The following is a 25377-nucleotide window of genomic DNA, read 5'->3' as shown; positions in this document are numbered from 1 at the left end:
TTGGCAGCTTCTGCTCCAGTCACGTCTCTGGGTGCCCGGACTCAGAGCTTCTGGCCCCCTGTGGCTGCAGCCAGTGCTGGGGCACTGGGCTCAGGACTTTCATGCCCCTCCCAACTCCTGCCGGCGCTCTGGGTGCCTGGGCTCGGGGCTTCTGCCTGGCATCTGCAGCGGGGGCTCTGGGCTTCCCTTGCAGTTCCTTCTGGGGCTCAGGGGTCCATTTCTCTGGATGCCCCGAAAATGGTAGGAGCCGAGGTGCTCCCAAGTAGTAGGTAGGAACTGAGATGCTGCCAACAGCAGGGACCCACCTGCACATCTGGGAACCTCCTCTAGCTTCAGAAAGGTTGCTGGCTGCTGCCCTTGGAGCCCAGCTCTGAAGGCAGCACACAAGTGAGGGTGACAATGCTGTGACCCCCCCACAACAACCTCTGAACTCCCCCATTCTCCCAGGTTGGTCGGGACCCCCATGGTTACAATACCAGGAAATGTCAGGTGGAAACATCTGAAATGGTGACGTCAGTCAATTTCAAGGCAAGAGGGTTTGTAAATTAGTCAAAGTGAGCCCTGAATTTGGTAGGGACGTGGCTATTATGGAGGACCGAGCAGGTTTGCACTCCCAGTTCTCCTGAAAGGCTGTGGAGAATTCCTGCTGCCTGAGAAACTTCCCAGAACAAGCTACCAGGACTGGGGGGAAACGAAGGAAACCAACAAAAGCCTGAGCTAGGACGGAGAGCATTGATCCAAGCCGTGTTTGAACCCCTCCACCCCCACCTGCCTGCCTGCGGTGAAACGGACAGAGGGGCACTGATTTCTAGTTGTGAACTTGCTACAGACCGTGGGCTTCAGCACAAGCCGTACAGCCCATACTCTGAACTCTTGGATAAACAGCAAAGCTTGCTTTTCCCAAACCTTTCCCGCCAGTGCCCTGCATCCACTTGGGATTGTGCCCAGCAGAGGCTGGTGGAGGGGAGAGGAAGGTAGAGGAGGCCATGCAAATGTTGTGGCGTCTGCACTATCCCACAGACACACACACACAGCAATGCAGGGCGTAATATCCAGGACAGTACATTATTTGGCCATAACCTACAAAATCCTCAGTGTTGAAGGTCCAATTTCTCTAGAAAACAATGGGAGGGAGGGGTTAGAGAGTTGCAGTAACCACCTGGACTTCTGGTCTCTGGCCAGGCACATCCCCCTCTCCAGAGTTTTCACTGCTATCGTCTCCAAACTGGCCCTCCTGATCTAATGTGAGGTCACATCCTGGCCTTTAGGGACATTGGCAGGATCTTCCCTGTTCCCAGCTGCAGCATCACCCTTGTTATCCTGCCTGATAAAGATCCCGCCAGGGCTCAGCTAAATGGCATGTGGCATGACAGGCTCTTTGCTGGGGGCCCTTGACAGCGCCCAGTCGAGATCTGAATCGGACGGGCACGTGCAGGTGCATTGCATGACTTTTTACTGGACTCCTGGACCCTCTCATGCCGCTGCTGCAAACGTTCTTTCTCGCTCAGTGCCGAGCAGCAGAATGCTCCTTGCCCTTTGGCTGTGCGACATCCAGATGTCTAGTCCTGCTGCTCTGAAAGAAACCATCTTCACAGCTCTAATCCTGGCAGATATTGATTAAAATCTTGCCATGCTCCTCTAAGTGTATTTGTGGGCTGGAAGGGATCTCAGAAGGTCATCTAGTCCAACCCCCTGCTCAAAGCAGGACCAGTCCCCAGACAGAATTTTACCCCAGGCCTTAGATAGCCTTGTCAAGGATTGAATTCACAACCCTGTGTTTAGCAGGCCAATGCTCAAACCACTGAGCTATTCCTCCTCGGACTGCTGAAGCTCCCGTCAGGCACAGGTTAATATACAGTGAACCATTGTGAACATAATCTTACTGATTTCAACAGGAATGCTGGTTATTGAACTTAATCAGAATTTATTCCTAGGTTGTGATTTTAATTGACTTCTTATTCATAGCATAGCTCCTGGTTTAATTATGAAAAAGTGATAGACAGGAAGACACTAGACAGATGGATGCTTTTCTATGGGGCCAGATAGACAGAGACACGGTTATGTCTGGGGTTAGATAGACAGAAACATCATTAGACACACACAGGAGAAAGGAAGGATGGTCCAGAGGTTATTGCACTTGCCTAAGACTTGAGGGGTCTGAGTTTAAATTCTGCCTCCACTGCAGAATTCCTTTGCGACCTTGAGCAAATCACTTAGGGGCAGATTTTTTAAGGGGATTTCAGTTCCTAATTCCCATTGAAATCAATGGGATTTATGTGGCTTAAATACCTTTAAAAACCTGGGTTTAGTATCCCTCTGCCTCTGTTTGCCACTTGTAATATGGAGGTAAGAGAAGGAGTATTGTAAGCAAGAGACAAGAAGTGATTCTTCTGCCCTACTCCACACTGATTAGGCCTCAACTGGAGTATTGTGTCCAGTTCTGGGCACCACGTTTCAGGAAAGATGTGGACCAATTGCAGAGAGTCCAGATAAGAGCGACAAAAACATGAGTACCATGTCTCCGTGTGGCTCCCAGAGCAGCAGCACATCCCCTATCTGGCTTCTATGCATAGGGAAAGCCAGGAGGCTCCACACACTGCCCGTGCCCCAAGCACCGCCCCTGCTGCTCCCATTGGCTGGGAACTACAGCCAATGGGAGCTTCCAGGGCAGCGCCTGCAGACAGGGCAGTTTGCCCACCCCTGGGCTAAGGGCACACAGTGTCCGCAGTTACATGGCCCATGATGCTAACCCCCATCACTCCCTGGTTAAATCTTCAAACAAGCCCCTTCGTGCTTCCTCCCATTCTGCCCCCACACTCGGAGGAGCTCCCTGTAAACGTCAGCAAAACGACCTCCTCATCCCAGGGACTGTTTGACTCTTTAATTATTCCCTGTCCCCCAGGCTTGCCATCGCCTTATATACTTGCTGCCGCAATGGACCAGTTCTGTGGGATGTTTTGCTGGGTGCAGGTTGTGATCCCACAGTGTTCATCTTAGGCAACTTTTGTGAGTCAGGCCTGGCCTGCTTGATAAGACCTGCCAGTGACTTTGCAGCACAGCCATGACCACTGTCTTTTCAGCTACGGTAACCTCTTCACACACCTCAAAGCTCTCGAGTGGGATATCCCTATGGCATTCAGGCCTCAGATCAGGAACAGGGGCTGTCTTACAATCCTCTGCACAGAATAGCATCTTGACAACGGCTTCACTGTTGTGATGCACTTTTAACCTGTTTATATGCACGGTCCGAGGTGCGTCCCTGCTGTGGGGCTTGTGTACATTGCAGGTAACAGCGTGACCCCTCCCGACCAACTCAGAAGGCCCCTCCCATCAATTTTGCAATTTGTACTTTTCCACAAGGAATAACACCAGCAGCAGATCACCTTAATTAAATGATCACCCACAAGGAGAGTGGAACCCCCTTTATCCCATCAAATTGGCACCAGGGCCAGATTGGTTAACCAAAACGTTGGATAATCGGATGAATGGGAACGTGCCCGGCTGCAGCGCCATCTTGGGACCATAGGAGAGATTGCCCACTTCTGGACCTGTGTGTGCTGGTTGTTGGGTTAATACGGAGAAGCGGATAATAGAGGGTCAGATGAACAGGGTTCTACTGTATTGTGATCATCCCATTCTTTCCGAGCTGCCTGGCTTCTAGTGAGGCTTTGCGTCGCTATTCCAATCATGGATTTAGGGAAACCTAATTTAGGCTCCTTCCTGTGAATGGGAAAGGAAACGTGAAGTGCTTCAGTAAGATCAACCTGACCAGAATGAAATGGTTCCATTTTTTTGTTTCAAAAGGACATTTGGCTTGAGAAGTGTATTTTATTTTGGATGAGATTGTGCCTTTCCTGTTTTGTGGCACACAAGCAGACAAGTTAGAGAAAACAAAATACTCTTGCTGGACATTCGCAAAGTCTCGCTAATTTGTTTCTTAGGAGCCAGAACAACAACACGTAAGAACCCAAAAATCAGAGGGAGAGAACGCAGGCTACTGCCTATAACAGATAGGCACAACTCACTGGGTACCTGCTGACTGGCTGCTGCTACGCCCCGATTGTGTGCTGCCCTACTGAGCTCCCTAGCATGCAAGCATGCCCAGGAACCCTGCCCAACATTTAAAGTCACAGTATTCAATTTTAACACAACCACAAATGCACCAGAGCATCAACATTTTCTGTTTTACAAGGTCTCTCCTTTTTTGAAACCCTTGTTTCTAAACATGCCATGCGGGATTTGAATCAAATTTCAGCGACTACTTATCATGTGGGTGGAATCACCATTAATGTGTATTCTGTGTAGTTATGTTGTTGGCTTCTTTAGGAAATGTGTGAAAACAGGAACACTGGGAAAGCCTCCCCCCCCCCGAAATCACACATACACACCACACATTAGCTGCCCACTGGTGCTGCCTGAGCAGTAGCCTTGTGACATCAGAGATAACCCACCACTCAGCACTTCCTCCCTCTGCTTCATTTTCATACTTGGGGAGAATGACTAGCACCCTGGCTGCCATGGCAACAGCTACCTTTGACAGCTGGTTGCCCCCTTGTTACCAGAACATCATCACCGAAAGGAAGTTTGTAATGAAACAGGGCCAGAGCTGGATAACCGGGACAGCCCCTGCTGTGCTCAGTGGGGTTTGTGCTGCGGTACGGCGCTGTGTTCCTTCGCAAAGGGCAGGTGTTTGCTACTGTCCTCAGTAAGGCCTAGGTGAAAACAAGATGCAAAATTCCAGCTCTTTTTCCTGGATAGTGTTTATCTGCTTCTTGCACATTCAGGGTTATAGCTGAGAACTTTCACCCTAAAGTTGCATAAAATGAGTTTTGTTTTAATACAGTTTAATTTCATGACTTTCAATACTCTGATCAGCACAGCATTGAGCGGTAAAAGTGGGATTTTCACAAAGATAACAATGGCAATAAAATATAGACTGAACCAACGCATGAGTAAGAGCCGCATTGTTTAAATAGCACATATATAAAATATTTTCTTTCTATTAAAAACTAAGGAAATTAACAAACAAAAACCCCTTTGTTTAATGTTACTTAAGTTTGCTTTCATCAATAAACTAAACCATAAAATAATTAGGAAATACAAAGTCAAAGTTTTTTAAAGGATTAAGCATTTACAAAGTTAAGCATTCTCAGGTTAGCAAATGTCCAAATAAATGTTGCTCTGACATCATTAATTCAGACCTCTTGTGCATTTGTGTGATGATGCAGACTTTAATGACATGATCCCATATTATTATTTTTCCCACAGGACCCCTTCCTTATTCAGAACACAGCGTTTTCTTCTCTGGGGCTGTATATTGAAGGAGTCTGTTGTCTATAGGATCCCTGCCTCATTTATTGCAGAATTAATGTCGCATAGGAAATACTCATTCTAGTATTTCCTAACTTGAGAGTGCTTCACTTTGCAGCCTTTTAGTCCTCTGTGCATTTCCTAATGTTTATAGCTTGCTTTAATGAGGACAACAGTCTTTATGACAAAGGGTTTGGTTATTTAATTTTTTTTGTGATGTCTCCATTATTTATCTGCTCAGTGTCAATAGTGTGCGCTTTACAAGACAGAAAAAGCAAGGACACTCCCTCATACAAAGCCCCTATGATCTAAGGAAGACTGACACATACAAAGAAAGCAGGAGATGTAAGAACTAGGACTTTCTTTCTTTTGAGGAATAGTCATTTATTATGAATTATTATTATTAAAGAAAGGGTGGTGGATCGGGGAACTTGTGTGGTGAGGATGTTCTATGCAGAAGGAGCAATATGTAAACACACAAAGAATGGAATGGGAGAACGAAACACATGTGGCATTGGTGCTAGCTGTACTGGTAAAACAGAGAGGGAGGGAGGTGATGTTTAGAAAAGGACCAGATTTTTGATTATGGCCCTGTCCCTGTAAATAGCCGTGTCATGGGGTGGCTTGGCATTATGAGGACTGGAGGCCTGAGCTCAGCCAATCCTCGCGGCTAAGGAGGCCTACCTGAACAGGGATCAGCTGATTCGTGTACTGATCAGTAGGGTGCAGAAGAGGAAGTGGCTGAGAGAGTTGCAGGAACTGCAGAGAAAGGAAGGAGCAGCAAGGACAGCTAGAGAGAGAGAGTTTGGCAATAACCTTGGAGGAAAGACCCAGAGAGCAGAGACTAAGGCCAGCAACAAAATTGCCTTATGCTGTTCTTCTCCTTTTGGTTTGTCTCTTGGAAAATAAATAAAACCCCGCTGGAAGAGTCAGCAAGACTGATCCGTTGTGAGTGCAGCTCTGGAGCCCGGAGGAGGGAGAGATGGATGGCAGGGTGCTGCAGGACCACTCAGACCACGAGGGGGTGCTTGGGAGGAGGTCCTGAGCAGGGGAGGAATGGGGTTTGGGAGGAGACAGCTCTACAACCAGGGCCAAACAGGAACCCTGAATGTGTGAACCCAACAGCTTTCCTGCTATTTCAAGTTCTAGGCTCCAATCTGGTCAGAAGGTGGCGGTTCAGAACCATCCCTAAATCACATTTAATTCAGCTGTGAAGTTTCACAGACACAAGGTCATGCTCTCAGAATTCAAATAAATTGGAAAACCAGCATCATACATTGCAAGTAGTACCCTGTTCCGGTAAACAGGATGGAACATGACAGGTACCATTGCTGGAGCGGATGCTGCATGCCAGGGACCAAGTCATGCTCTCCACCACACTATTACAGCCCGTTGGGAATCAATGATGAGAATGATGTTAAATCTATTCAGGGTAACTACACCAGCCTAGTAGAACCACAAAATAGTGCAGTCTGGCCACACCCTGTCCTTCCCCTGGATTGCTCCAACATGCCTCCTATAGCAGGTGCTGGGTCAGGGAGGCAAGGGATGGGTTCTACATCAGCCACAGAGCCCATATCCCCCCAGTGGCAAAAACCTTTGCAAAACTTTTAAAGATAATGCATCTGCATGTGATTATCCCCTGTCCCCTAGAGAAATATGCTGTATTTTAACGAGTCTGCCTGTGCTTGTCTTGATGATCAGAGCTCAAAGGTGCTACAGGGATCCTCTCCCAAATGATGCTATGCCAAACATGAACACACTTCCATCCTAGACTTTGAAATCAAGAAAGACGACATCTCTCAGAAGGTAGGAGTGAACACTATTTGCACTACAATAGAACTGACCTCCTTTTGTTAGTTACAGCAGGTAATAGCACTTTTCAGGTCATCTTGCCCAAGGCAGAAATTTGTAGAAGTCAACTTGTTGATTATTTGAATCTATAATGCAGCCATGTGGGAACCGAAAAGAGATTGTTCTGAATCTTTCACATGAATTGTCTCTAATAGTCCATACCTTTTGGAGTGGACCTCTACCATGAGAAACTCAGCCCAAGCACAGCTACTGCCAAATGCAGCAGTCCACTAAATTGCAGCAGATATTTCACCTAAGAGGAAATCCTGGGCCATTGAAACTAATGGTAATTTTGCCATAGACTTCAATGGGCCCAAGATTAAATATGTGAGGATTGATGGTCGAGCATTCTCACAGAGGAGTCTTCTAAACCTGAAGGTCATTTCCCTGGGTACACACGTCCAAACTCTGAGTTTTCAAGGCACAGTGTAAGGCTCAGCTCTTTCTCTGAGTGCCATGTGGAGGTTTGGTTGTGTGGAGCGCGGCAGGTTGGAATGCATATTCATTAACACTTTGTAGAACATCACTCCTTTGCCGAGCAGAGATAATGTCTACAAAGGCTCAGTCCAATGAAAATAAATCATTTCTGTGAATCGGATGGGCTTTCATTGATATGGTCAGCTCAGATGCTCTACTGCGCATTATGTAGAATGTGTTTACATTAGTCTTTTCTCTGGTATTTTTAACTCCATCTTTCCTTGAATTATATAGAGGGGAATTCTTCAGCCTCTTTTGAGAGCACTTTTCATTTGCAGATAGATAGATAGATAGATAGATAGATAGATAGATAGATAGATAGATAGATAGATAGATAGATAGATAGATAGATAGATAGATAGATAGATGGATAGATGGATGAGAAGGGTGTGCAGGGATAGATAGATTTTTTTAGGATCTGAGATCTGTGAACAGGCAGGAGAGCTCTTTTAGCATTAAAAATGTGTTTATGGTCATCAATCCTGCACTTCCTTCAAAAGTGGGGGTAGGAAATAGCAGAAATTTGCTATACTGTAACTAGCTGAGCTCTGGTTCAGATTCTTTCTTTAGAAGGAATTTGGTCTGCAGAAGCATTTGGATTCACCGGTCTTTTATGAAACACTGAATAAACACACAGAAATTGCCAGATTCGATCAGACCTGAGCTCCATCTAGTGTCTTGTCTCTCATAGTGGCTAGTAGCAGATGGTGCAAAAGAAGGTTTAATAACCTTCAATAGGCAGGTGTGGAATAATCAGCCCTTCCCCCATCTCACCCTGATTTCTAATAGTTAGAGATTTGTTGAAGTCCCTCCAGTTTCTTCTTAACAGCACTCCTAGGATCTACAGACATTTCCCAACTTCTCAGCTCATCCAGAAGAAGAGCTCAGACCACCAAGGTACTGAGCACGTTAGCCCCAATCCAAAGAAACATATAAGCACATGCTTAACTTTAAGCAACTTGAAGAATGTAAGCAGCCCCACTGAAATCAACATGCTTAAAATTCTGGGTGCTCCACTTCAGGAAAGATGGAGCTAGATTGGAGACAGCCCAGAGGAGAGCAATAAAAATGATGAAAGGTTTAGAAGCGCTGGGGGATGGACTAGATGACGTCTTCAGGTCCTACATTTCTATGATTCTATGAAAAGTTATGCACCTGCTTAAATGTTCTGCTGGACTGAGGGAAGAATGCTCAGCTCCACGCAGGATCAAGCCCTGAATGACCTATTGTTCTTTGCTTGGATGCGTTTGATGAAATAAGTCAAGTCCTTCTTCCTTTCTATCTTCTGTAGAACTGCATGTTAAGCAAGCTGCCTTTGAAGTTGAATAATCATTTTATTTGTTTCAGATTAGCAGCTGTGTTAGTCTCTATCCGCAAAAAGAACAGGAGTACTAGTGGCATAAGGTTTTGTGGACTACAGCCCACTTATTTGTAATATTTGTCTGAATACCGACTGACTGACATGCTATTTGGCCAACACCAAACAGTGGGTAAAGAAATAAATGACATGTGTGTGTACGTACGGCATGTGTATGAATATCTACACACACACACACACACACACACACACACACACACACACACTCTTTTTCTTGATCTTTGGCCACAAAAAAACATACCGCACATAAATACCTGAGGATCAAGCCCTAAATGACCTATTTTTGTTTGCTTGGATGCATTTGATGAAAGAAGTCAGATCTTTCTTCCTTGGTACCTTGTGTAGAACTGCACATTAAGCAAGCTGCCTTTGAAGTTGCCTAATCATTTTATTCGTAATATTTGTCTGAATGCCGACTGACTCACATGCTAAGTGGCCAAAATCAAAGAGTGGGTAAAGAAATAAATGACACATCTCTGTATGTATGTCATGTGTATGAATATGTACACACAGACACACACACACATACATACTTTTTCTTGATCTTTGGCCACAAAAAACATACTACACATACATACCTCATGATCGCACTGGACGTTCACTACCTTTCATCTTGCCAGGGTGTTAGGAATGAGAACCAAGCCATCCCCATAATTTCACAAAGTGGAATGTGTGACATGACCTAAGTACAATTAACAATTGTATGACTTGGCAATCGCTATTGTGACATGGGGTGAGGAAAGAGGTGCATTGAGGATATTGACATACGATGAAACAGGTTTACAGGCAGTTTCTTATCCCTATAAAGACAGGTTAAAAGATCAATCTATACATAGAATATTTTTCTTATTATGAATATGTTTCTAAAAATATGTTCACTGTTAATTTTCTCAGAAATATTCACCCCTGGCTACACGCTTTTAGTCTGATCATTAGACATGTACATGTGGTAATTTTTCAGCAGCCGAAGAACAAGAAGCTACAGGATTTAGTCAGCCTGGCTGCAGTGTCCAGAAGGGATAAATTTGGAAGCTCCATTTTTGAAATATTTTCTCAATGAAAGTATGTCAACCAACAACCAGAGAGTGCGATGCAAACTATGCGTTCCTCCTAACCATGTTATTGTTCCCAGGTGTAATGGAGATCCACGGATTCTACTATTGTCTAAGGTACCAGTCCCACAAAATTGAATATATTCCTTAATGTTATTCATGCGAGGCATTCCACTGAGTCTGTGGGGCTACACTAATAAATGAAATTAAAATATCAGCAGAATCAGGGTCAAAATGTGTAAATCAGACTAAATGGCAGGGTAATGCACTTTCCTAGAGATAAAGGATTTTTTTCTCCCTTAGAAGAAGTGAAAGAGTTCTGGGTTTTCCCATCAGTTGTTCCAGGTTCCATTCAGGAGCGGCTCTAGGCATTCTGCCGCCCCAAGCACGGCAGGCAGGCTACCTTCGGTGGCTTGCCTGCGGAGGGTCCGCTCGTCCCGTGGCTTCAGCGGACGTCCCGCAGGCAGCGGACCCTCCGCAGGCACGCCTGCGGGATGTCCACCGAAGCCGCGGGACCAGCGGACCCTCTGCGGCGGCCGGCAGAGCGCCCCCTGTGGCTTGCCACCCCAAGCGGCGCTCTGCCGGCCGCCGCAGAGGGTCCGCTCGTCCCGTGGCTTCAGCGGACGTCCCGCAGGCAGCGGACCCTCCGCAGGCACGCCTGCGGGATGTCCACCGAAGCCGCGGGACCAGCGGACCCTCTGCGGCGGCCGGCAGAGCGCCCCCTGTGGATTGCCGCCCCAAGCACGCGCTTGGCGTGTTGGGGCCTGGAGCCACCGCTGGTTCCATTCCACAACTCAAAGGGTCTTTACGCATATGACCACAGTTCTTTATATTAGCATACACCATTTGCATAAGAACTAAGGCCTTCCTTTATGGTTGTTCCCACAGCTAGCGCCCCAGGCTGAATGAATGGCTGGAGGAAATTGTACGGCAGTGACCGAGTTCATTCTCACAGGTGTGACAGATCGTCCGGAGCTGCAGGTCCCCCTCTTTGTGGTGTTCCTAGTGATCTATGTTATCACCCTGGTGTGGAATCTGGGGATGATGGTTTTAATCAGGATCGACCCCCGTCTTCACACCCCCATGTACTTCTTTCTCAAGAATTTGTCTCTCGTGGATGCCTGTTACTCCACAGTCATCACTCCCAAGATGCTGATGAGCTTCTTAGCAGAGAGGAAAGCTATTTCCTATACAGCGTGCATCATCCAATATTTTAGCTTCATATTGTTGGTCATCTCTGAGTGCCTTCTGCTGGCAGTAATGGCATATGACCGTTATGTAGCCATCTGTAACCCACTGCTGTATATGGTCATCATGTCACCAAAGCACTGCCTGCAGCTGGTGGCTGGTTCATATCTATGGGCCTTCCTGAACTCCGTGATACACACGAGCGGTTTGTTAAGATTATCCTATTGCGACTCCAATATCCTGAATCATTTTTTCTGTGATATCAACCCACTTCTAAAGCTCTCCTCTTCTGGCACCTCTATCAATCAGCTGCTTGTTTTCCTCTTTGGCAGTCTGATTGAGGTGATCAGCATTGTGACCATTCTCATCTCATACATCTTAATTATTGTGACTGTGCTGCGGATCCGCTCCACCGAGGGCAGGCGCAAAGCCTTCTACACCTGCACCTCCCACCTGACAGCCGTCTCCATTTTCCACGGGACAATTCTCTTCATGTATTTCCGACCCAGCACCAGCTACTCATTGGACACAGACAAAATGGCCTCCGTGTTCTACACTGTGGTGATCCCCATGCTGAACCCCCTCATCTACAGCTTGAGGAACAAGGATGTGAAGGATGCCCTGAGGAGAGCAATAGAGACAAAATTGAGGGCCCATTTTTCCCCAAAGGGTGTCAGAATAGGACAACCAAATCCTCCAATGGCTTCTCTGCACACATAGGACTTGTCTCCACTATGGGGTGGATCAATGCTGCGGTGATAAATCCACCGGGGGACAATTTAGCAGGTCTAGTGAAGACCCACTGGATCAACAGACTATCACTCTGGCATTGACTCCACCAGAACGAGATAAGTAAGGGGAGTCTACGGGAGAGTTTCTTCTGTCGACCCAGTGCAATGTGAACCCCGTGGTAAGTATATCAAAGCTATATCAACTTGAGTTATGCAACTAACGTAACTCAAACTGTGTAGCTTAGATCGACCTGTCCCCGTAGCGTAGACCTGCCCATTGGCTCTGATTCAGAAAGTCCTTAAGCACATGTTTAAGGATCTCTCCCTTTGACTTCAGTGGGGCTTAAGCACATGTTTAAAGTTAAACATGTATTTAAGTGCTGCTTTGAAGAGAGATGTGTTCCTGAATAGAGGCCTTATGTGCATAAAAAGGCCATGTCAGTTATTAAATGATGGCTTGCTCCCCTGTGCCTATAATAAAATACTTTAAAATTGGTTTTTTCAGTGTAAGATATTCAGTAATTCTAAACAATATTTAAATCAACCTCTTATAAAAGGGAAACGTTCACACTGCAACAATGGATTCATGAGCAATAACCAGGTCTGGTTTTAATGTCCAAAAACATTGACAGATATTTGTTCAATTAAATTTTGTGATTTTGCTTCAATCAGATCCACAGCCCAACTCATCTGTTTTTTGAGAGACATTTGTGTGTGTGATACTATATTCAAGTGTTTGTTGAAAGGGAGAATGTCATGAATGCTCAGTCAGATGTAATATTTCTTCAGTACTCACACCAAAAGTCCCCCACACAACTCTTTATGAGTTTAGGAGTCACACAATTAAAGAGCAGGTAGTTTAGGTGACCAAACATATACAGACACATTTTCAAAGATAGTCGTTGGTTGTGAATGCCACTGTTATTGGGATCTCAATGTAAAAGACCTTGGGCCTTATTTTCTCAAGTGCTGAGTACTTACAGCTCCTGTTGACTTCAGCTGGAGTGGTGGAGTTTCTGGAAATCAGGACCGAGGGGACTGAAATTGGACTCGCATAAACAGAGTCTACCAAAATCACTGGAATAACCAGTATAGGCCCTGTGGCTTGATGACCTAGAGATCTGGGAGCTCGCTGTTGACACTAGTTGGTGAACAGGGAGAAGAGCAGGACTGGGAGAACACGAAATGAACAGACGCTCCACAAGGGAGGGAGCTTTCTGCCACCATGTATCGGTGAGCAAGGTGAAAATGACTGAATGGTCTCATTTGCATCTCAGCTTTGTGACAGTTTAGGGCATTTTGGTGAGAATGCAGTTAAGTTTTGAGTTTGGGGAAATTAAATCACCCTTCTGCCTGTCAGGACATAAGAGAACAGCACCAAATATGCCTGAGTTGAGGTGGGTCAATGACCAAAGTCTGTCTCCACCACTGAGCTCTGTGTGGGGCACAAGTCACAGAGGAGAAAGTTGTTTGTTTTCTGATTGGAGTGTGTTCGTCTTAACACGCTCCCCTCCCATCCCCATTACAACTTAGTTTTTCTGTTTTACATTAGAAAGGCAGGTCATGTCTACACTGGCATACTGTATAGCTGGGATTACCCTAAACCTTTTCCTTAAAATTCCCCATTGGTGCATAAACCATGGCAGTAATGCTAGGTTAGTAACGGTGCTGGCAGCCTGAGGATGTGCAGCACCTTGATGTCAGACCCAATGATTGCACTGTAAAAATGATGCATGAAATAGGCCCTCTACACTCATTCCTTGGGGAACTTGTGTGTGGAGATGTACCAAACAGGGCCCATTTCCCAGCTCAGGCCCTAGCTGGCCCCAAAACCTTTGTTTTCTGATGAACACTTGGACAGATTGAGGAACTGCTCCAGAGAGTCACCCAGTAAAGTCTTTTATGGGTAACACCAAGAAATATTGAAAAACAAACATGTGTGTGTGTCATATCTCACGAAGGGAAAAGCCCAGTAGAAAAGATTAGTCGTCATGAGATTTTAAACCAAAGTTTCAGGCTTGTGGGGTTGGGTTTTTTTGTTGTTTTTGGTTTCAGTTCCCCCCCCCCATTTTTTTTTGGGGGGGGGAGATCCCAGCTCAGCACAAACTGTTAACAGCATAGGGCAATTCAAACAGAGCTGAAAAATTGACATAGTATCTGTTCTGTGTTAAAGACTTACACAGGTGCAAGTGTGATTTTCAACCCCTCCAAGTGACTTAGGAGCACAAGTCCCATTTCCTGTCAGGGCAGGGGGTGGGAGGGTGTTTGTGCTCCCAAGTCACACATACAAGTTTGGAAATCCCACCCCTGTGTTGTTGTAGAGATGACAGCTTGGTAATTCTAAGCTAATCACTTCTCAAGCATGGGGGGACAGGTTAGTAATTGCCTCTGCACCTCTTCAGGCCACCCTGACTTTGGATGACATCACGCTGATACAGGTGACTAGGAAGCAGAGAAGGGGCTTATTCAAGAAGGCTAAGGACAGACCAGCAAGATGTGTGTGATGTTATTCACAAGGATTGCTGCAGGTCTGGAAGGCTGTCGCAGCCTATGCAAGCACAAATGATAGGGTTGCTCTACTAAAATCGAGCACTTTCTTTGCCTTAAATGCTGCTTTCTGTCCAAAGTGCACCAAAAAATCGAGGGGAGTTCCACAGTGACTGTCGAGAACTTTAATGGTTAATAATTGCTAGGTCTTTGCCTCCTGTGAAATGGTATGATGTTACATTTACCTCCTCGATTGCAACGATGAAGTGACTATTAAATACACCTCTTCCTGGTGCCATAAGATTAATATGGCTGTGCAATCTCTATGAGCAATAATTGTTATGAGGTGACATATGGCACCTAGAATGCCATGATAAAAATGATGTTAAAGATACCTTATAAAACACTATGATAGCATTATCCTCATGCGGGCATGCAAACTGTTTTTATGGCTTGTTTTTCTGTATCACATTTCAATAAACTTATTAACCAGCTCAAAGTTTGATTATTTGAATCAGCTGGGTGGGGGGTGGGGGAGGAGATAGCATGTGGTCACCATTTTGAGCACATGGATGATGGAGTGGGTGGCGCGTTGGTCGGTGGGTAGAGATGCAGGCAGGGAGAGGGGGGAGAAAGGGGGTTTATGGTGAATTATAGCCTGGCAGGGGCCAGCAACCATTCCATCTTATGGCCAACAATTTGCTTTAGAAGTGATGTCCCCCGGTGCAGTCGCCATTTTGAGTGGGGCTTAAAGCTTGGAAAAGCTCCTTCTAGCTTACATCCGCCAAAAATGGCTGCAGCCGCCGGGCACCCAAAAGCTGGATTTTATAGATTGTAAAACAATGGATCAGAATAAAAAGGCTTATGATCAAGTGTTCTCCATGTCCACTAAGGGTAGGACAAGAAGTAATGGGCTCAGCTTGTAGAAAGGGAGAGAGAGAGAGAGAGATTGGCTATTAGGAAAAACTTTCTGACTAAGGATATATAACCACTGGATCAGGTTACCTATGGAGGCTGTGGCATCCCCATCGCTGGAGGTTTTTAAGAACAGATTAGACCAGTTGTTCTCAACCCGCAGGCAGCTTGCAGTCCAATCAGCACACAGCTGTGGCCCCTGTGACATCCTCAAGTCCATCCAGGTAGTATATGTATTGTGTGGATGCAGCCCACGTAACACAGAGAGAGCTGCATATGCAGCCCACAATCATAAATAGGGTGAGATCCACTGGGTTAGACAAACACCTGTCTGGGATGGTCTAGGTTCATTTGGTGCCACCTCCGTGCAGGGGGCTGGCCTAGATGTTCTCTCAACATCCCTTCCCACCCCTATATTCCTACAATTCAGTGTACGTAGGGACTGAGTGCCAGGACTGTAATTTTAGCTGGCCTTTGCACAGGCCATGCAAGGTGGGAGAAAGCTTAATCACACTTCCCCTACCTGTTCCCATGCATGCACTAAAAGCCAGGCAAAAATTGGTCCTAAGAGGCTCCGACTGTGTTAAGGTGGGTGAAGGGTTAACTTTGTAAACTGTTTGCTCTGAATTTCACTTTCACAGGTGGTGTTTTCCTCACTCTCTAAAGCAGATTGCAGGCTGGGGAGAGAGCGGGGAAGGGCTGCTTGTTCCCTGTCCTGGGTTCTTTTTGTCTCTGTATTTGTGGGTCTAAACAGCAAACCGTGGCAAAGAAAGGAAGCTGGCTCCCAAGTTCTCTGTGGACTTTCACAGTAAGTGCATCACACTCTGTTTTACCTTGACTTAAATTAATCTTGTTTAATCAACAGCTTTATGAAGTTAGAGGAGGGGATTTCTCTCACGCTGCCTGATGTCTGTCAATTGTAAACATAAAGCTGTGTTAAGCAGGAATCTTTCCCCTTGCTCCTCTAGTATCTTGCAGCTTTATGCTTCCTTGGCAGCTTTACATCTGACAGAGGTTAGGATTCCAGAGCCACTCCTAAGCCTGCACCTAAACGGCCTGTATTCAGGGGCAGCTCTATGTATTTTGCTGCCCCAAGCACGGCAGTCAGGCGGCTTTCGGCAGCTTGCCTGTGGGAGGTCTGCTGGTAACGTGGATTTGGCAGCATGCCTGCAGGAGGTCCGCTGGTCCAAATTGCTGCCGAAGCCACAGGACCAGCGGACCTCCCAGTGCGTTTGGTGCACTGGTGCCGCCCCTGCCTGTATTTGCCCTGTTTTGAACACAGCTGGTCTTTAGAAAGTTATAAAGAGTTTTCTTGCAAACTCATGAACTAGACACCTGTGATTCTAGTGGTCAAATATTTAATCATCAATAATTGCCTGTATAAGGCTTTCAGTATGAAAATATAGTGGAGACCTTTAAAATAAAAGTCAAGCTTGTAGCCTTTTTGGTGGTAGTTAGCCTTCAAAGAGTAAGCTGCTCACCAGAGCTATCATCTTGTCATGGAGGGTTTTTTCCCTAAAATCATAGGGTGAGATTTTTGTAGCAGCATAGGGGATTTAGACGCATTTGGCATTAACTTCTAAAGAGGTATCTTAATCCCCTAGACTGCTTTGAAACATTTTAGCCACAGGTGGTTGTTTATGATCTCTCGCTGTCTGGAAAGCCATCACACACCTGTGTATTCTGAAGGAGGAAAGAGAAGACCTGGAAGAGGGAAAGGGGAAACATGGAAATAGGAGAAAGGAGTGGGGAACAGATGGAATCTGACAGGAGGGGAAAGGAGAGGGAAGACATGGGAAGGAAAAGGGCACATGGAATGAGAAGAGAAGAGACGTAGAATGGGAACAGGGGAGGGGGGGAGAGAGAGGAAGAATTATAGGACCTGTCTTCACTACCATGCTAAATCGGTGCCACTACAGCACGTCTGGTGAAGACGCATTATGTCAATGTAACTACTTCACCTCAGCCAGATGACATAGCATGGTGTAGACACCACTTTAAGTCGATGTAAGTTACGTCACTCAGAGGGGTGGTTTTTCAGACCCTTGAGCGACGTAACTGGTAGTATAGATAAGCCCATAGGAAACTAAGGAGAGAAAGAATACCCACAGGGTAAAGGAACAGAGAAAGTTGGGGGGGCGGGACCCAGAGAAGATGGAAGGGAGAGTTTTTGGGAGATGAAGGAGAAATCCACCAAAAGTCTTTCTCAGATAGTATTGTGGGGTTACAAGTGAGCTCCTGGAACAAACTGGTCAATCAAAGAGCAGCATGCACTCAGGCCTGGATGGGTCACGCCCATGAGTTCAGCGGGGACTGAAGAATGAAATGGCTCAGCTGCTGACAACAATATGCAAACTCATTAAAAATAGCTGCTATATCAGAGAACCTATATCAATAGCAAACCTACTTTTAAGAAACATGCTGAGTGCTCCTGGGAATTATATATGAGTGAGCCTTATTTGTGCACCTGGTCAACGGAATAAAACAAAAATGAAAAACAATTATAAAAGCCTTAAATCAAATACAATGTGATAGGAACCATCCACCGTACCTTCTGTAAAGAAAACCCAGACCCCTCTCATCTTCCAGAATTATTTAAGCATGATGATAAAATAGTGGGGAAATTGGAAGTAGATGGCTGACATAGTTTATCTAGATGTTCCGAAAGCTTTTGACAAAGGCTTTCTCAAGGGTATTAAAGAAATTTACTCTGAGGTGAGAAGTAAATTACCATCATGGATTAGAAACTGGTTTTGTGACAGAAGACAAAGAATAAGATAAATGGTCAGCTTTCAACATGACAAAAAAGCTAAAAGTGAAGTACCATCCAGTTGTGCATCGGATTGCTGCTTAATGAATTCACTAATGACATGGAGAAGGGCAAGAATAGTGAAGTAGCCAAATTTGCAGATGACAAAACTATTTGGAAAAAGAACAGGAGTACTTGTGGCACCTTAGAGACTAACAGGTGCCACAAGTACTCCTGTTCTTTTTGCGGCTACAGACTAACACAGCTGCTACTCTGAAAACTATTTGGGTTTCTCAGGACTAGAGAAGACTGCGAGGAACTTCAGATGGACTTGACGCAGAGCTAGACAAGTGACTGATGAAATTAAATGTTGACTAGTGCAACGTAATACATATTGGAGGGAATAATTTGAACTATTCATACACATTACTAGGTTCCACATCCAGTGTAACCACTGAGGGAAAAGTTATCATTGTGGAAAGCTCTGTGAAAACCTCTGCTGAATGTGTAATATAGGTCAACATGCCCATCCCTCCCAAAAAAGTACTTATGATGTGTAAAGAATAAATAGAAAATACTGCAAATATTATCAGAGGTGACCAGCTAGAACAGCATATAAAGTAATGAATGGTTTACATAAGGCAAGTCTTATTTAGCCTCTCATAAAATGAGCAAGAGGATATTCAATAAAATTGAAAGGCAACAAGTTTAAAACTAATAAATACTTTTACACAGTGTATACCTTGTGGCAATGAGTTCCAAGAGTTAATTATACGTTCACAAGCTCATCTTTGAGAAGATGGATTCATATATTTTAAGGCCAGTTGGGAGCATTACATCATCTAGTCTGATCTCCTGGATAACACAGACCACTAAAATTCACCCAGTTACTCCTGTATTGAGCCCAATCACTTGTGTTTGACTAATGAGTATCTTTCATAAAGGCCTCCAGTCTTGATCTGAAGACTTCAAGACGGGGAGGAGCGACCACTTCCCTTGGTAGTGTGTTCCAGTGGTTAGGGGCTGTCACTGGTAAACATTGTGCCTTTTTTCTACTTTGAATTTGTCTGACTTTCACTTCCAGCCATTGGTTCTTGTTATGCTTTTCCCAGCTAAATCAAAGAGTCCTTTAGTACCCAGCATCTTCTCCCCATGAAGATATTTATACACTCTAATCCCATCACCTCTCAATCTTCTTTTTGATAAGCTAAACAGATGGAGCTCTAAATCTCTCCCTGAAGGGTATTTCCTCCAGCCCTTGAACCATTTCTGTGACTCTTTTTCGCACCCTCTGTAATTTTTCAAGCACCTTTTACAGACGTGGCCATCAGAAGTGTACACAATACTCTAGTATTGGTCTCACCAATGCCATACTCAGAGGTAAAAATCACTTCACTACTCATTGTTCCCTCATTTACACATCCAAGGTTTGCATTAGCCCTTTTTGGCTTGGCAACATACTAGAACCTCATGTTGAGTTGCTTATCTGCTATGACCCCTAAATCTTTTTCAGAGTCAATGCTTTCCAGGATACAGTCCCCACCCTTCTGTAGGCAGGGCTTGCATTCTTTGTTCCTTTCATTTGGCTGGATTTTGTTTGAAGGGCCCAGTTTATCAAGCAATCCATACGGCTCTGTGGTGGGTATATCTACACTGCAACCAGAGATGTGATTGCAGCATGTATGGACATAGCTGAGCTAGCTTTGATAGAGCTAACTAGCTAAAAACAGCAGCGTAGTCACCAAGGCATGGGCAGAGGATGGGCTAGCCACCCAATGACAATTCTATCTAGGATTTGGGCAGCTAACCATAGCTACACAGCTATTTTTAACGAGCTAGTTTGTTCAAAGCTAGCTCGGGTATGCCTACCCATGCTGCAATCGCAACTCAGATTGCAGCGTAGACGTATCCTGCGTGACAGCCCCGTCCTCAGTATTATTTACTACTCCACCAACCTTTGTGTCATTCACAAATTTTACCAGCAGTGATTTTTGTTTACTTTCAGATCATTGATCAAAATATTGACTAGCATTGGGCCTAGAACCAAACCCTTCTGAACTCCACTAGACCCACCCCCATTTAATGCTGATTCCCACTGACTTCTGTCAATCAGTCCTTAATCCATGGAACGTGTGCTGTGATATTGTATCATACTAATCCTGTAATTGGAATGTTGTGCAGTGCTAAACAAAATACTGACAAAAGTCTATTACATCTCAACAGTTACTAATGTCAACCACATTTGTAATCACACCAAAAAATGAAATCAGGTTTGTTTGACGAAACCTATTTTCCATAAAACCATATTGATTGGCATTAACTGTATTCCCACCCTTGATTTTTTTATTGATTGAATTCCATATCAGCTTTTCCATTATTTTGCCCAGGATGATATTCAGCTAACCAACCTATAGTTACATGTGCATTCCACATGTCCATTTCGAATATTGGCATGACATTAGTACTCTTCCAGTCTCTGGGAATTTCCCCAGGATTCTAAGATTTATTAAAATTTAACATCAGCAGGTCAGAGATATCCTTAGTCAGCTCTTCTAGGATGCTTGGGTGCAAGTTGTCTGGGGCCTGTTATCCCTAGCAGATGAAGTTTAACATCCTCCGTTGTTACTAATGGACTGGAAACTACTTCATCATCCTCATGTGATATGAATACATCATCCTGCTTCTTTCCAAATACAGATCGGAAACAATTATGGAACACTTCTGCCTTTTCTACATCTGTATTAACAATTTCACCACCTTCATCTGATAGCTGGCCTTTAGCATTTTTAGGTTTTATTTTGTTCCTGATCAACTTTAAAAACTCCTTCTTACTATCTTGCCAGCATGGATTTTTCCTAATATCTTTAGCTTCGCTTTTGAATGTTCTGCACCCCATAACTTTAATTTATATTGGTTGCTATCTATTTCTCTTCTTTCCATTTTTTCTATATTGTGCTTTTATTTCTAATTGCTGACGTCGCTTCTCCACTGAACTGGGATGGGCTCCTAGCCAATATTGTCCTCTTTCTTGATTGTGGAAGTGTGGCTTTTTGGCCCTCTAATAATCACTTCTTAAGAATTGACTCTCTCTTTTTTCCCAGAATAAAGGTAATCAGGCTATGATCTCTGGTCCCTAGGCAACCATCAACTTCCAGTCCAGCGATCAAGTCTCTTTATCCATCCTAACAAAGTCCAAAATAGAGTTGCCTCTGGTTGGGTACAAAACCTTTTGTGTTAGAAAATTATCTATACGTTCCAGAAACTCTCATGATGCTTTGCTGCTGGCTGCATGAGATCTCCAGCATGTGTCTGAGTGGGTGAACAGCCTCTTCCGAAGCCAAAGCTAATACTAGTCTATGGATCATCTAGCCAGAGGTGCTCTCACGGAGGATATGGTGTTACTCCTGTGCCTAGAACTCTTCTCTTGAACAGCATGCCAGAGTCCCACCCAGGGTCTGAGAGTTCCACGGCTCTCCTGTCAGGGCTGGTGAAACCACTAGGCGAACTAGGCGGTCGCCTAGGGCGCCGAGTGGTTGGGGGCACCAAAAAGTGTTGCCCTGGCTCAGCAGGGAGGAGCCGCCTTCCGGACACACCGGAGAGCCAGAGCATCCCACTTGCGGGGGCGGCAAGCCCCAGACATGGAGGAGCCAGCGCAGCAGCCCTGCAAAGGCAGCAGCGCCACTAGCGGGGGGCTGCTGCACCCCCACCCATCCTGCCCAGGCTGCGGCCCGGTGCCCCCCCAAGGGGGCTCCTGCAGGCTGCAGCAGATGCATACAGGTGCCAGCCCCCATGCGCCCCCCGGCTCCCATCTCACCGCACTCGGGCTCTGCGGCTCCCGGGAGTGAGAGCCACTGCCGGGGCGCGGGGCCCTGAGCCTGCTCCTGGAGGTTTTATAATAGAAATTTTAAGTATCACTTTCTGAATGTGACAGCAAAATACACTGGGAAACCCTGCAGGTACCAGGCTCTCAGATCACAGACTTTCTTTGCTGTTCTTTATGATCAGTCATTAAGCTGTTAGGACCGGCCTTGTGAGCTGTGCTATCATTCAAGTTAAGCGTAGAACTGCTCTTATCTAAAGACTTCGCTGCTGCTGAGCTGCTAGCTCCCTTATAGCAGGTAACTGGTCTACTGGAACTAATCACCTGGCTTATCTGCCATCTCCTCTTCAAACGGTGCAAACTCAGTCGATAAATTCAGAACGAAAGTAGACATAGGACATTTACGAGGTGTCATATTTATGTAAGACAAATCACATGATGGCGGCTTGTGCTGCCCTATTCTGGCATTACCAAAAGCTAGCCTGGCCTTCAATGCAGGCCATGCCAGCCGGGAAGGCTACCCTAGTTTGCGCCCCCTTGGAAGGCACTTGGAGACCATTGCAGAGGTTCAGAATCACTCCGGCCACTCCTCCTCCCATACCCAACATGCCCCCTCCTTTCTCTGGCCTGTCTCCATCCCACACCTGCTCTTGACCCAGGAATGGCCCCTGCGGCTACTGCAGAGGCAGTTGTGAGTTGACTGCATGGGCTCTGCGCTGGCATAGAGGCCTGTGTCTGGTCTAGAGCCCCTGTGGCTGCCCTATGGCGCCGTCAGTAGCGTAGCTAGTGAGGAGCAGGGGAAGCAGCTGCTTCCCCTCAGCACATTTTCAAAAAAGCGGCGCCTTAGGCGGGGTTATCATGGCACCAGGGGCGGGGCCCATGCTCCGCTCTGAAGCTTGGCCTGCCCGGCTTCCCCCAGCGTGCTGCACACCCCGCCTCTGCTGTCTCCTAGAAGGAGGGAGACAGCTGATCGCATGGCAGGGAGGGGAGGGGAAGAACTGAGCTCCTGCAGGCAGGCTTTGCTGGCTTCCCCTTGTGTGCTGCATAAACCCTGCCCCCTCCCTGCCTCGCAAATTAGCTGTCTCCCAGCAGGAGGGAGACAGACAGCTAATCACCGTGGTGGGGAGGGGGAAAGAACTGAGCTCCAGCAAGCTGAAACCTGAATTGTCTCCTAAGGGAAGGGCTTGTGATCATGTTGGGAGGAGGGGGAGGCTTTGCTGAGTCCCAGGGTTGAGTAATTCTCTGGTGATGGTGGTCATTAAGTTACTAATTGTCATTCACTTGCTGCACACAATGGCTGGTGATGGTTGTTTAACATCCACCCAGCCATTTGGTCAATGCCTTGTTTCTTGGGAATTGCCTTCTGTAACTTCTCTAATTTCATCCCACTCTCCTGTGAGTACAAATTCTGGTTCTAAGGACCTGGTGTCTGGATCCCATATCGCCTTGCACTAGGATTGGGAATTAGTGCCCTGACATGCAACTCCTCCTATTGTGCCAGTGTAGATCCTGCTGTTAGTACACCTATTTGCAGGTGCCCTTGTGTTTAGCTGAAACTTTGGACTTAATTTAATGGGGATGGACTCAGAGACTGAGCGCTAAACTGACACTGCTATCCTGCTGTGAGGATCCCAGTGTGCTTGTGCTGATAGTGCTACTGCCTTGGTGTGATGATGACATTATGCTAAGATGAATCATGAAAATAGTGGCCTGGTGTGATAGTGGTCACTCTGTGCTGTTCATGTGAATCTTGCATTTTTGTATGCTGTGTTGGTGTAGCCATGTTGTTCCCAGGAAATTAGAGCCACAAGGTGGGTGAGGTAATATTTTTTATTGGAGCAACTTTTGTTGGTGAGAGAGAGACAAAAGTTTTGGAGCTTTCATGGAGTCCTTTCTTCTTCCTGAAGAAGAGTTCTGTGAAAGCTCAAAAGCTGGTCTCTCTCACCAACAGAAGCTGGTCCAATAAAATATTACCTCACCCACCTTGATATATATTTCCCCTCCCCTCCATATTACCTCACCCAGCTTTCCAGGAGTGAGTTTTCATGATGACATGGGAAGTGCTCTGACTGGTCCTGACTTCTCTGCATCAGCCCCTCTAGCTTGCACTGCAGCCCAGTACCTGGGGGCTGGGTGCCTGCAGCGCTGAGACTCTGAGATCAGGGACTCACAGACCCAGCTGGGAGGGGAAGGGCACCTCCTCCTCGGCCTCTCTCTCTTGCTGCCTCCTTTTCCCGAGTGGCCTCATGATGCACAGAGCCAGCGTGGCTAGGTGCTGAATTGGAGAGTCTCCCTGTTCTGAAGGGATGGGGGTTCTTGTTTCCTCAGATACCCCTTCTCAACATCCCCTGCTGTGAAATCCTAGACTGTAACTAGGAACAGGGCATTGCCGGGCCCATAACCTCCTTTAAAGGGCCAGCCAACCCTTTCACAGGTATATTCCCTTTTAGGGAACATAAGAGCACATAAGAACATAAGAATGGCCATCCTGGGTTAGACCAAAGGTCCATCAATTGCTTTTCAAACTTGCCATTGAAAGCGACAGGTGAGAATACTGAAGTGGAACCAAAGACAGTCCCTGACCCCTTGCCAGTGACGGATGCCATGGTACAACACAATTCTAAACATGATCCCCTGCTGGCCTAGGGACATGACATTATGAAGAGTGGATGGACTAATGCATGCAAACAACTGCTTCCAGTTGTTTTTGTTTGGAAACAAAACAAAACAGCTGAGTGTAGGTCAGCATTGCCCAATGAGTGGTACCAGAGTGCTTATTCCAGCAAAGCTCAGGCCACAGGTACTCTAAGGACTACCTAGAGGCCATCTGAGAACTGTAGAAATGAAAGCCCTGGCAAGGAGTTGTGTATGGAGATTCTCTGTCTAGCACCTTCTTTCAGAACTGAGATCCTGTAGTCCAACTGCCTAGCCCCTAGGACGAGTGCTGACCCCTCAGACTCTTCTGTAGCTTAAGCACACCCTCCCCCAGAACACCAGCGGTGTGGGCGCTCTGGGTTTACAGTTCATCACTTCAGAGGCACGTGATAATGAAGCAAACATGCACACACAGACTTTGCACAGGATTCTAAAACACTCTGGCTCTCTAATGAGATAGTGTGGGAGATACACAGATCTAGACAAAGTAATATACACACCTGTATGCATGTTCCTGCCTCTGTTTCCTCACCACTCTGCAGAGTTCTTTGAGCTTGGGCAGAGCCCTCTGAGAAGTCCAGGTTCCCCTGTTCCTGCACATGCCTTCTCCTCTGAACCATGGAGTCTCTCTGACACTGACCTCTGCAGTCAGTACCCTTCTGCTATCCTGTCCAAACCTCCTCTGCTTCTGGTCTCTTCTCAAAATGGATGGTGACCCAGAAGCTCTCTTTTATAACCTCCCCTCTCCTTTGTCAAGTGAC

The 25377-nt window shown here is 46.0% G+C and overlaps 2 protein-coding genes across 3 annotated transcripts in view; one reads left to right on the top strand and one right to left on the bottom strand.

Annotated features, from left to right (window-relative positions):
• Nucleotides 1-25377, bottom strand: part of LOC123369020 — a 32047-nt gene extending 6670 nt beyond the window's left edge. The window contains exon 1 of the mRNA XM_045014396.1: nucleotides 25117-25377. Within this exon, the coding sequence (XP_044870331.1) occupies nucleotides 25117-25236 (120 nt within the window). The 5' untranslated portion in view covers nucleotides 25237-25377. The remainder of the gene's footprint in view (nucleotides 1-25116) is intronic.
• Nucleotides 5561-12450, top strand: LOC123368724 (olfactory receptor-like protein COR4). Of its 2 annotated transcripts, XM_045013780.1 has the most exons (4): nucleotides 5561-5655; nucleotides 7015-7119; nucleotides 10152-10188; nucleotides 10960-12450. In XM_045013780.1, exon 4 carries the CDS (start codon nucleotides 10981-10983, stop codon nucleotides 11977-11979), a length of 999 nt encoding a protein of 332 aa, XP_044869715.1. In that variant the 5' UTR covers nucleotides 5561-5655; nucleotides 7015-7119; nucleotides 10152-10188; nucleotides 10960-10980; the 3' UTR covers nucleotides 11980-12450. The 2 variants fall into 2 exon arrangements, with proteins under 2 accessions (XP_044869715.1, XP_044869716.1); XM_045013781.1 differs by lacking the exons at nucleotides 5561-5655; nucleotides 10152-10188 and having other exon boundaries at nucleotides 6766-7119.

Source organism: Mauremys mutica, chromosome 4 (genome assembly GCF_020497125.1).
Source record: "Mauremys mutica isolate MM-2020 ecotype Southern chromosome 4, ASM2049712v1, whole genome shotgun sequence".
Taxonomy (NCBI): Eukaryota; Metazoa; Chordata; order Testudines; family Geoemydidae; genus Mauremys; species Mauremys mutica.
Note: the sequence above shows the minus strand (reverse complement) of the source record. Positions and strands in the feature narration are given on the sequence as shown.

Coding starts and splice junctions, on each gene's coding strand:
- LOC123368724 (XM_045013780.1), top strand. CDS start 10,981: ATGGCTGGAGGAAATTGTACGGCAGTGACCGAGTTCATTCTCACAGGT.